Source organism: Salvia hispanica, chromosome 4 (genome assembly GCF_023119035.1).
Source record: "Salvia hispanica cultivar TCC Black 2014 chromosome 4, UniMelb_Shisp_WGS_1.0, whole genome shotgun sequence".
NCBI classification, from domain to species: Eukaryota; Viridiplantae; Streptophyta; class Magnoliopsida; order Lamiales; family Lamiaceae; genus Salvia; species Salvia hispanica.
In genome coordinates, this window is record NC_062968.1 from 13,709,680 (window position 1) to 13,721,489 (window position 11,810).

At 35.3% G+C, this 11,810-nt stretch overlaps 1 protein-coding gene across 1 annotated transcript; it reads right to left on the reverse strand.

Annotated features, from left to right (window-relative positions):
* Positions 1–3,852: 3,852 nt before the first annotated feature.
* Positions 3,853–11,084, reverse strand: LOC125223450 (mitogen-activated protein kinase homolog MMK1-like). Its single transcript, XM_048126606.1, has 6 exons — positions 10,850–11,084; positions 10,632–10,761; positions 8,256–8,393; positions 5,327–5,659; positions 4,407–4,587; positions 3,853–4,237 (listed from the first exon to the last, which is right to left on the reverse strand). The coding sequence occupies exons 1-6, from the start codon at positions 11,047–11,049 to the stop codon at positions 4,062–4,064; spliced, it is 1,158 nt and encodes a 385-aa protein (XP_047982563.1). The 5' UTR covers positions 11,050–11,084; the 3' UTR covers positions 3,853–4,061.
* Between the last annotated feature and the right edge of the window lie 726 nt (positions 11,085–11,810).

Below are 11,810 nucleotides of genomic sequence, written 5' to 3' on the forward strand. Positions count from 1 at the left end.
TCCGAATGACAATCCAAATTACTCCCTCCGTCCACGAATAAGAGTCTCGTTTTTTCATTTTGGTCAGTCCACGAATAAGAGTCTCGGTTCATAATTACCATAAATGGTAAACAGATCCCACATTCCACTAACTCATTCTACTCACATATCATTTAAAATTAATATATACAAGTGAGACTCCTATTCCACTAACTTTCTTCCACCCACTTTTCTTAACATTTCTTAAAACTCGAGCCATTTAGAAATGAGACTTTTAATCGTGGACGGCGGGAGTAATAGCTATCTAATTTTTTTTAAAAATAAACTAAATATAGTTCACACATCACGTATAGTAAGTTAATAAAATGCAGTTTAGATTGAAAAAATAAAATAAAGTATCAAGTTCCAATTCAATATCATTAAGTAATTAGTCATCTAATAATTGAAAAACTAACACATTTTTTACGAAAATTTTTAATTATATTTAAATTCAATTTGGATGGTAACTGAATTAAATAGTAGTAAAAAAATTGTTGGACTCTAGGTCTTTGACGCAAGATGAGTAGCGAAAGAATTGTCCAAATTGCCCTTTGAAGGCCTTAAGGGTATTTTCGTCCGAAAAAAGATTAAATACCTCAAATGATACTCCCTCCGTCCCATAAAAGTTGAGTCGTATTCCTTTTTTAGTCCGTCCCAACAAAGTTGAGTCATTTCCTTTTTTAACAAAAGACAAAACATCAAATCACTCTTACTTTATTCCATCATTTACTTTACTCTTTCTTATCTTTCCTACTTTTTTCATCTCTCCTATTTATTTAATATAAATTCTTAATCTCCGTGCCTAAAAGTTTTGTATCAACTTTTATGGGACGGAGGGAGTATTAACTTGTAGTTCACGGACATAAAATGATATTTTTAAAGTTCACGGACCTAAAATGATATATTCAAAGTTCACGGACCTAAAATGATACTTTAACAAAGTTTGTAGACCTAAAAAAATGTTCTCTCTAAAATTATAATGTGTTTTGTCTTGGTAGTATTTATTAATGTTCTTGGTAAAACAATATTCGGTTCATCCCTATTCAATCCTTTATTAGGTTATAAACTTGTACTCTCTCCGTCCCAGTTAAGATGATACATTTCTTGGTCTTCGCGATCGAGAGTTTAGGAGTTGTTATTTGTTAATGTGTTTAATTGGAGATAGAAAAAATGGGTGTAATTATTAAAATAGAGAGAAAAAAAAATGAGTTCTATTATTTTAATAGGAGTGAGAAAAAATGGTTGAATATATGAATTGAAGAGAAAATTTTCAAAAAAGGAAATGTATCATCTTAGTTGGGACTTGGGACAAACTAAAAAGGAAATACAGATCTCGTACTCCAACACTGCAGCTTCATTTCTATGCCAACATTCATAATATAATAAAATAATGTTATAATATCCCACCGCCACTTACATGTTTATAACATCATTTTATTATGTCGTGAGTGTTGGAGTAGGAATGAAATAGGAGTATCGGAGTAGGTGATCCTTTACGCATTTTAAGTGCGACGGAGAGAGTAACTTGTAATAATACCATTCTTATATTTTTTTTCTGGGATATTAATAAATTAAAAAGTCCTGATATTTATTCATGTGTAGTGTTTTAAAAGTGTATTCGCAATGCATGGTGTGGGAGTGTTGCGGGTTATGGGTGGATCCACTTTATGGTTAGATGGGGGAAAATGCCCCTTTAAGCATCTCCAACAAGGAAAAGGTAAATGAAAGAGGTATATCAGCTATTTACCTTTTCAAAAAGTGAAATATATATTTCCAAAAAGTAATATATTCCAAAAGAAAAAGATATATATAAAGGTATATCATTTAAAAAAAATAAAATAATAGTACAAAATGCATTAAAAAACATAAAGTGTAATACCTTCTCAAATACCTTCCCCATTGAAGAATGATTTTTCATGAAAAGAAGGAAAATATGGTGGTTATATGATTTTACCTCTCCATCCATCCCTCTCTATTGATGAGAGGTAAAGATACCTCCTCAAAATGGAAAAGGGTATAATACCTTCTCAAATACTTCTCCCATTGGAAAATGATTTTTCATGAAGAAAAGGTAAATATGGTAGTTATATAATTTTACCCCTCCATTTACCTCTCCCCGTGGAGATGCTCTTATAATCTTACCAAATATTTTGATGGTATACACTTTTTGAATTAATTTTTTTAAATTTCTTCTTGTTTGTCCTTTCTTAAAAATTTCTTTATATACTCAATTTGCCCACAAAAAATATACTTATATTAGTTTTCCTATTTCATTTTGGGATGTCCACTAAAATTATACTAAGTGTAAATATGGAAAGTTTTCAACAAATAATAATTCTACACGTCATTTATAATATGAACACCATAATCAACTAACATTCATTTTACTACATTTCCTCTCACTCTCTTACTTTTTCCTATTTCTCTCTTACTCTGTCTAATTTTGTTATATTTTTGTGGATAGTGTGTGCATAATGTTGTACTCCCTCCGTCCGTTATTAGGAGTCTCATTTGAGTTCGGCATGAGTTTTAAGAAATATAAAGAAAAGTGGATGAGAAAAGATAGTGGAAGGTGGAGCCCATTTTTATATATTAGTTTTATAATAGAATGTGAGTGGAATGAGTTAGTGGAAAGTGAGGTATACCTACCATTTATAGTAAAAGTGAATCGGGACTCCTAATGGCTGACGAACTAAAATGGTAAACCGGGACTCCTAATGGCGGACGGAGGAAGTATATTTTTGTGGATAGTGGGTTCATAATTTTGTATATTTCTGGCTCCCCCATGTGATAGAGTACTACTCCATCTGTTTCATAGTAATGGGGTAATTTTTCTTTTTATTAAAACTCAAAATATTTCTTCACTTATTTTATTCTCTTTTTACTTTATTCTCTTTTTATCTCTCTATCTTTTCCATTTTCTATTTTATTATTTCATTACTTAACCCACTTAACATAATTCTTTTTAAATTGCGTGCCAAAAAGACACGCCTCCACTGCTATGAAATAAAAGGAGTTCCAATTATGATATAGATGCTTTGTTTGTGATTAATTATTTTATTTTGATTTGATTTTAGTATAAAAAATATAAAGAAAAATGAATAAAATAGTATGTAAGTATAACGTTCATTTGCAAAAAACTATATGAGTAATAAAAAGTAAGTAAATACTTAAGATTCATAGTGTTAAATAATTCAATATTTTCAGTTTCAGACTTGGCCTAGGATGTCATAGTGTCATAACGTTTTGTCAACAAAAGGGTTAAGATCCATATAATTCAAGGATTCCGAATACAGCGTCGCACAATTATAAATATTTTTTTCACATGGTTAAAAGAAGTGGTATTACCGCTTTTTGTCGCCACCAAGTGGATGAGATGCACAACCAATCCTTTCAAGAGAATAAGATTTCTCTTCTATTGTGGGTGAAAGCTACAAGAAGTGTTCGTTGGAGGAGATAAAATTATTGACGCTCATCATCATCGATGTCACAGAAGTCTTGTTGATCAAAGTGCATGAGTTTTTTGGGAGAATCACAATGAGCATAAATCGAAATGGGCACATTATAGCAATCTTACTACAAACTTGGTAAACTCTAAGCTTAATACAAATTCCTTTTCATTCACCCCTCCCAGTTGAGAAAAATGAAAATGCCCATTAATAATGACAGAGAAGAAAAAGTAGGTTATGGAGTAGTTTTTATTTTCTTGTAACGGATGTTATCTGGAAGCATTAAATCAACACAAATTCCCTTCAAATTAAACTGAAAGGCTGACTTCACCACTGTATCAGAAAAAAGACAAGTTGAGAACAATAGCCTTGTGATTTTGGGGTATTAAAATTGAAAATTGAAATGAGTTTTATTAATGTGTGAAGCAGTACATGAGTACATCAAATGGCTGTTTTATGGCATCGTTAAATATTTCTAAAAATGGAAGCCATCCAGTTGGGAAGGAAGAGTATGTACACCACTGAGACTACCCAATAAAAAAACACATACATCATTCATTACTTAAATACAGAATCTCAGACCAACAAATTTCTTCACGTGCGCCGGTAGTCGGGATTGAACGCGAGTGCCTCCTGGAAGATCAACTCCCTCATCTGATCTTCCGTGAGAGCGTGCTGCTCGAAGTCGAAGCTGAAAGGGCTCGAACAAGTGGGCTCGTCGCTGATGTCGTGGAGCGAGTTCAGGTATGGATGGGCTAATGCACCTTCAACTGGAAGCCACGATGGATATTCACCACAAACAACAAGAAACAGATTTGATTAAGGCAACACGGAGAGTGAAGCAAACAATTTACTACGTTTAGTAAATGTGCTCCCTTATACGATGATGATTAATACAGCTTCCAAGACTGTAGGCCTTAGGAAAGTGACAGTTCTAACCTGTGATCCGTTGCCTAGGATCAAATGTCAGCATCTTCTCGACGAGATCAACAGCAAGGGGGTGCACCTGAGGGAATTTTTCGGTGAATGATTGTCGACGATAAGGAGGGAGTTGCCTGATGTATCGTTTTGCATTTTCATTCAGAAGACCTAACTCAGCCTCTGTTGGAGTACCAATCAGCTGCAAACCAAGCAAGTAGTCATACTTAGATAGTAATTAGCTTGAAATGAATTTTAAGAATACGTCGTGACAGCAGTGATACAGCTCAGCGACATCTAAGCCAGACATCAGTACAAATAAGTAAAATCCATCAATCTTCCCCCCTGACGGAGCCTAACCCTGAAATGGTTTTCAATGAGTCGCAGTTCTAATTTCCAAGAGATATGATCCATAAGTGCATTCCAAAAGCACGGATAACTAATACACACATATATGTGTGTGATAATCAAATGCATGCATTCCAACAAAAGAGTGAGTATGGACGAGCAAATCCCCTTCAATGAAACCTAACATGTTACATGACCACCTAATGTACCCACATTCAAAGCAGATGAAAAATGCAACGACGATAGAAATAGACATGCAACACCAGGCTGACTGTTATTGAACAAATCGATCTCAAAGAGTGACTACAGTTGAGAAAACTTTAATTAAGAAATCAAAAAATGTGAGGCAAATTTCTTTTGCAACATTATTTACAGAATCAACTCAATATATTCTTTATTTTTTATTTATCTCATTATTTCAATGGAAGATGCAAAATCTAAGATGTTTGTGGCAGTTTCCAGAAGGAAAAAGAAAGAAAGTCATACTTTCACATACAAATGCTAAAAGGCAACCCCATGCTAGGGCAAAGAATGACTTACAATATAATTCACTGACTTTATCTGAAATTAGATTTTAGATACACGAGAGATACCTCTATGAGCAGGCGTAACTGGTGAACATGATCTCTACCAGGGAACAATGGCTTCCGGTCCAACAATTCCATAAAAATGCATCCCACTGACCATATATCAATGGCTGCAGTGTAATCGGATGAATTTAACAAAAGTTCTGGTGGCCGATACCACCTTGTGACGACATATTCAGTCATAAAATCAGTTTCAGACGTGACTCGTGCCAATCCAAAATCACATATCTTTAGGTCACAATTTGCATTCAGAAGAAGATTGCTTGGCTTTAAATCCCTGTGTAGGACATTTGCGGAATGTATGTACTTCAACCCGCGGAGGATTTGATACAAAAAATACTGCAAAAATGAAGATATGAGTTATTTTGCCATCAAATCTCTAACAATGAATGCATAAATTTCTTCCAAAAAAGTAAGTGCCACCCCAGACACAGGTCAGCCCCTAATTTTTCTTCAATCCTGATCCCTTAACTTACATGAAAACCACAACTACAACTTTGGTTTAAATATAAGAATACGGAAACAACAACTTATTCACAGACACAAACATACAACTATAGTACATAGTTTGGGAAGAGGGCGGGTAAGTGGGTAATGGTCTAATTGAGAATCTTTCATCCTTCTTGTAAGCGCAGAAAGTTATGGACTGCAAGATGACTATGAAAATATTGACCACGATAATAAAAGCTTGATAAAGTGAAAGGAAAGTGATCAACTTTAATTCCTACTATTTTTCAATCAACTTTAATCCCACTTGTGCCCCCTTCACCCTGCTCACCACAACCACCTCGGCGCGATGGCAGCAGTGCAATATTTTAGCAATACTGGGTGAAGTTAGAGTGCAATCGGTTGCGGAGGTCTTACGGACAAGGAATGCAATTTTGGAGCAACTTCATTCTCTTTTAGAACGAGCACATCAGAGGATGGTTGGGGAAGCTAACATTCATAGAAGTGAAATGCAGATCGACATGGGGAAGTTGGTCTATATTAATGTTTTTAGGGGCGCGCCTGCTGTCGCCCCAAGGTGCTAAGGTGAGCAGGGTGCAAGGGGGAGCAGCTGGGGCGATGGTGTGCATAGAAAGTTAGAAGATAGGTTCATATTATTGTTATTTATATCTAACTAATGTGCCTTTTGATATCGTCAATAACAACCTAATTAATAGCCTTTGTCCAATTAAAAAAGAAAACTTGCCTTTTGAAACTAAGGCTGCCGTTTAAACTATTAATGTCGTTTGAAATAAACTATTAAATGTATATATTCAATAGTATCATTTACACTTCCAATTATTTTTTTTGATATTCTAAAGTAATAAATAGCCTATATTATCCATCTAAAAAATCTTAGGCTCCATGAAACCATCCCCACCCAATCCTAGACAAAATCTGAACATTTTTTCTCACTTCGTTAGTGATAATCTGTTGAGTTATAGATGAACAGTTAGTGCGCCCTCATTCGTGGGGCGTGCGCCCCATCGCCCCATGCCTTGGATTTTTACCAAATTACCCTGGTCCACCAAGCTCTCCAAATATTCATAGTTTCCACCGTGAATTCACAAGTTAGTACTGCATTCTTTTGGACCATTCGAAGAAGTGCTTGCACAGATTGGATCAGTGGCTTGCCTACAGTTACCTAGCGAGTCCAAGGTGCACCCCGTGTTCCACGTCTCTTTGCTCAAGAAGGCGATTAGAGCAGATGTTGACCACAGACAAAGTAGCCTGAAGAAAATGGCCGATGTGGATCCTCCATTCTTGCTAGAAGCCGCTGTAGCCTATAGGATTGTGCATCATGAAGGGAAGGAGGTTCCGTAAGATCAAGTGCACTGGATTGGCGGAGGAGAAGGTGTCTTGGATGGATGAAATCAACGTGCGAGAACAATTTCATTATTTCAGCCTTGGAGGACAAGACTGCTTCCGAGGGGCAGCCAATTGATACACATCCATTGTCGGTGTACTGGAGAGGTGGCCGAAAGGTGGTGGATTCAGCTAAATGAAGGGATGTTGTGGAGGATGTGCGAGGTACTGGAGGACGTATGAAATAGAGTGGATGGAAGTGAATGTTTTGATGACTGTTGCTCTGATTGTGTTATGGCTAGGAGACGTTTCAGGATGATGGAGCAGACATCGGCAGTGGTGCCTTGGTGGGCATGAGAGATTGGTTACATGGTAGCAGAAGAGGTGGATTCTCAGTGCAACTTTAATTACTTATAATATTGAATAAATCATTGTCTTCTTTTGGTAGGATCTTATATAATCTTTGAAGAGGATTATTATTATCTTAGAATATTTTATTGAAAGGCATTGTCTAAGTCGAAGCCTTCGCTTGAAGGAGTTACCTTTCTGACCTCAATCAAAATTTCTCTCTCTGTATAAAACGTGTTACATAAACAACAGCTTATCTTCCTCAATCCATAACTCTAAGTCTCTAACAATGAGAGAGATTTCTTTTTACACTTTGGTACGTATGGGTCTCCAAATTATACCTCACAATGCTCTCACTAACCAATTGCTTTGACATATTATATATACTTCAATACTACCAGAGAGCCAGGTGGAGGAACAACCTACAAATCAACTTTATTTATCTGTTGTCACAATGAGTAAGGTTGAGTTGACTTGCCATAGTTGAAAATGAGAATCTTTAATGATTGTAATCAACCCAATATTATGCACACTTTTTGGTCCAACTAGTTTGAATAAATTGCAAAGTACCTTTCCAAATCAGTTTAGCTAAAAGTTAAGCCAACGAGTAGGTGTATAAGCAGTCTAAACCCTAAACAAAAGTTGAACTCATGATTCCTTGCTAACTAATTGCATCATGATTCATAAGAGAAAACAAAGGAATGGTGCCCAGTCAATAAATTGTATACTATGCTAAATGAGAAAACACAGATCCAGTAAAATAGCTACTGATAACATGAATAATGCTAAATTGAACCTGGCAGTGCTCTTCTGACAAAGGTTGATTAGATCTAATAATTTGATGGAGATCGGTATCCAGAAGCTCATATGCAATGTAGACATCATTAAAAACCTCCCTTTGTGGTGGTGGAATTACATCTCTGATTGCAATAATCTGCACAATACAAGATTTGGACGACATTATTATAATAAATATAACCGTGGCAAAAAAAGTGCACCATTATCTCCCCCTCCCCCCCAAAACATATTTCAATCTATTACTATCCCTGATGTCACTTTCTATATTAGGCTGGGCTCTGTAGTGCTACAACTTACCAAGCAAAGTGGCTGTTATAAGCATAAGTGTAATTGTCTTTTGAAGCAGTAAATGCGGAACAAGTAGTTACAGTCACATGACAGCCCAATGAATGAAAATAATTGGGATTTCTCTAGATACACTCCTAAAACTCTGACTTTTTTTACATAATTAGAGGACATGGTGTTGCTGGATATTGTTCCACCAAGCCAACTAATACAAAAAGTATTAACCGTATACATGTGACCAATTTTCCCGAGGTAACAGAAACCTCAAACAATATTAGGTTGGTTATTTCTGCAAAATTTGACTATTTGAGGCTTTAGTTCAGGCGTGGTCAGACTGTAAATGTCAATGCCTGAGCTGTGTTCACAAATGGCATACATGAAAAAGGATAATATTTACGGCACAAGGTCTTTTGTTGGAATCAATTCTTTGAGCTGAAGACCCAAAGTTCTGATTTCAAAAGAATGGATGAAATGGAAAATAAAATTGGTTATTTCTGATGTAACACTCTCTTAAATATATAACTAAACGTAAAATAATCTTATAAGAAAAAATAGTAATGCGTGGCTCAACCCAGCAGCACACACACATTAAACATGTACATCAACGAAAAAGGCAACCTTTTCTTCCCTTACCTAGCATATCCTTTGAAATGAAAAGTTCAATAAATACGAAATAGTTGTAAAATAGCTAATTAAATTTTTTGTGCGTCATCATTATATCCATGAGTGTTGCATACAACAACAATTCATAACACACATTATTACTTAATCTGCAATTTTCCATCCTAGAAATCACACATCTGGATCATTAATTTATCAACAAAAGCGTTCCACACACTGCAAACCTATCAAGCCTATGACTCAATCCAATAATTTTGTGAAGTAGGTTGTACAAGTTGTGCCACAAAATTAGCTCCATGCATGGGATATTTCGTAGTGATACTGTCAAAAGTTGGTGAACACCGCAGCCATGTCTGCCTGAATAGGGAGTTTTTATTGAGAGAAGTGAATGCTCATTGAATTTATCTACCAAAGCCTTAAACTAAGGCAGCTAATGAACAACATTCTTCTATCTAATCACACAACAGCAAGAACAAAAACTTCAACACTGAAAAGGAAAGATAATTGCAAGAGGAAAAGGAATATATGTCGGTAAAAGGAATGATTCCAACATGAAGATACAGTAAATGTACTAACAATTAGTAGTTCAGGAAAAAAAAGTCATCTCATACTCCTACCTGTTCATCATTTATGCAAAAGTAATCCATGTAGTATTTAGTAACACTTCTATTTAAGATTGAACTTCCTTCTTTAAACTAAGGAATAGAGAGTATAGGTAATTAATAATGATTTTAATCTTTAGCTACAACAGTAACAGAAAAAAACTATAAGCTGCTTTACAATATGATATACTACTATATCCTAATGACTTCCCCCATTTTTTGCCATAGCATAATTGCATAAATCTATACAGAAAGAAGACAAAAGGGTAAAAGAGTAACTAAAAAGGGCCAGTCTTTCTGAAATAGGACACTAAAGCTTGACTGTATCTCTTATCATGAATCAAAAGAAAAGCCAAGAACTTATGATGGACACAAAAAGTTCAAACAAGACTAGTTCTATTCAGCTAATCAGCCATCCGTGTCACACTCCCAATTTCACACTTACATTTTTGGTTCGTATTTCAACTTTTCCGAACATTAAAACAAAAAAACATGTTTGCTTATGCTCACAACTGGTCCATATCCATCAATTGGGAAGGTTATGCATAATTATTGAACATAAATTAGAAGGAAAGATGTTCCTTTGGATCTTAAAAAAAAAAGCAAGCTTTCACTATTTTCAATAATAATCATCTTGATTTGGAAATTAGCCATCAGCTACTAAATCAAACTCATACATCAAACAGTAGCAGAACCACCCAATTCATGATCCAAGAAGCAATCTTCCCATTTTGAAACGAATAATCAAATGCAAAATGCACACCCGGCAATAGTTAGAAAACAAATACTACTAAAACTCATAGAAAATGAAAACTTACATTCAATTGAAGCTCCCAAAGAAAAAGTAAAAAAAAAAAAGCACTAACATTTTCATGATCCATGTGACGCAAAAGCTTGATTTCTCGAAGTGTCCTCTTCGCATCGATTCTATTATCAAAAGCATTAGCTATCTTCTTAATAGCCACGTGCTCACTCGTCTCCGAATTCACAGCCGAGCTAACAAAAAAAAAAAAAAAGAAAAATCATAAAAATCAATCTCAGCTACGACGTAAACACAAAAGAAAGATAGGATTTTTTTGGTTACCAAACGATGCCGTATGCGCCCTTTCCTATGGGCATGATTGGGGGTTTGTATCTGGAGGTGACCTCGAATACGTTGCCGAAGATGTTGTACTGGATGAAGCGACCGCCGTGGCTGAGAGCCGCAGGTATTTGATCTGCCGGCTGCTGCCGCGGCTCCGCCTCCAACATCTCGTCGTCGGCCGGCCGATCCCCGCCCACCATTGTCTGTTATAGAAACAAAAAGATGGTATACTCGAAAATGGGAAACAACAAAATGTATGTATATTTATTTATTATTAATTTTGTTTAATTAAAGTGAACAAATTATTAGGGGTTTCTATTCGTATTTAAGATAAATAAAAGTTATGTTTAGGGTTGTACTTAAAGGAAGTCTATGATTGATTCATGAAGTGCTATAATAATCCAGTGTTTATTGATTTATGTTGTACTCGTATTAGAGCATCCACGATAAGAATAGGCCAGCCACTCTCTCTCCCTACCACGTCATCAACACTAAAAATCCACCAGCCACATCAGCATTTTACTCAAATAGGCCAGCCATAGGCCGACCGTAATAAAAATAATTCAAAAAGACAACTACATTTATGGAATAAAATTTATGATTAAATTGCGGAATTAAATTTACGACACATATACGGGAAAAATTCTTTAATTTTATTTAAATAAAAAAAGTACATTAACTAAAAATCAAAAAAATTACATAATAAAAAAAAAAATCGGGCTTCCACTCACGAGCCACCGCCCCACTCTACTCCTCATTAATTTATTAAAAAAATACATTAAAAAATGTTAGTATACGTTGAATCCGTTATAGTTTGCCACCGCCTCCGGCCCGACGCTATGACATGTTTCTGTTTTAGGTCTTAATTTTGTATTAGGCATAACCCATCGTCTGTGTGCCTATTTAAAAAAAATATAACCGGATAAAATGAAACTAAAATCGCGTTTATATAGTTTTTCAA

Excerpts from the sequence above, each read along its gene's own strand:
- LOC125223450 (XM_048126606.1), bottom strand. The coding sequence starts at position 11,049 with ATGGTGGGCGGGGATCGGCCGGCCGACGACGAGATGTTGGAGGCGGAG. Across the intron at positions 8,394-10,631 it reads GTCACATGGATCATGAAAAT|ATTATTGCAATCAGAGATGT; the intron begins GTTAGTGCTTTT and ends TGTATTGTGCAG. Across the intron at positions 5,660-8,255 it reads TGTCAGAAGAGCACTGCCAG|TATTTTTTGTATCAAATCCT; the intron begins GTTCAATTTAGC and ends TCATTTTTGCAG.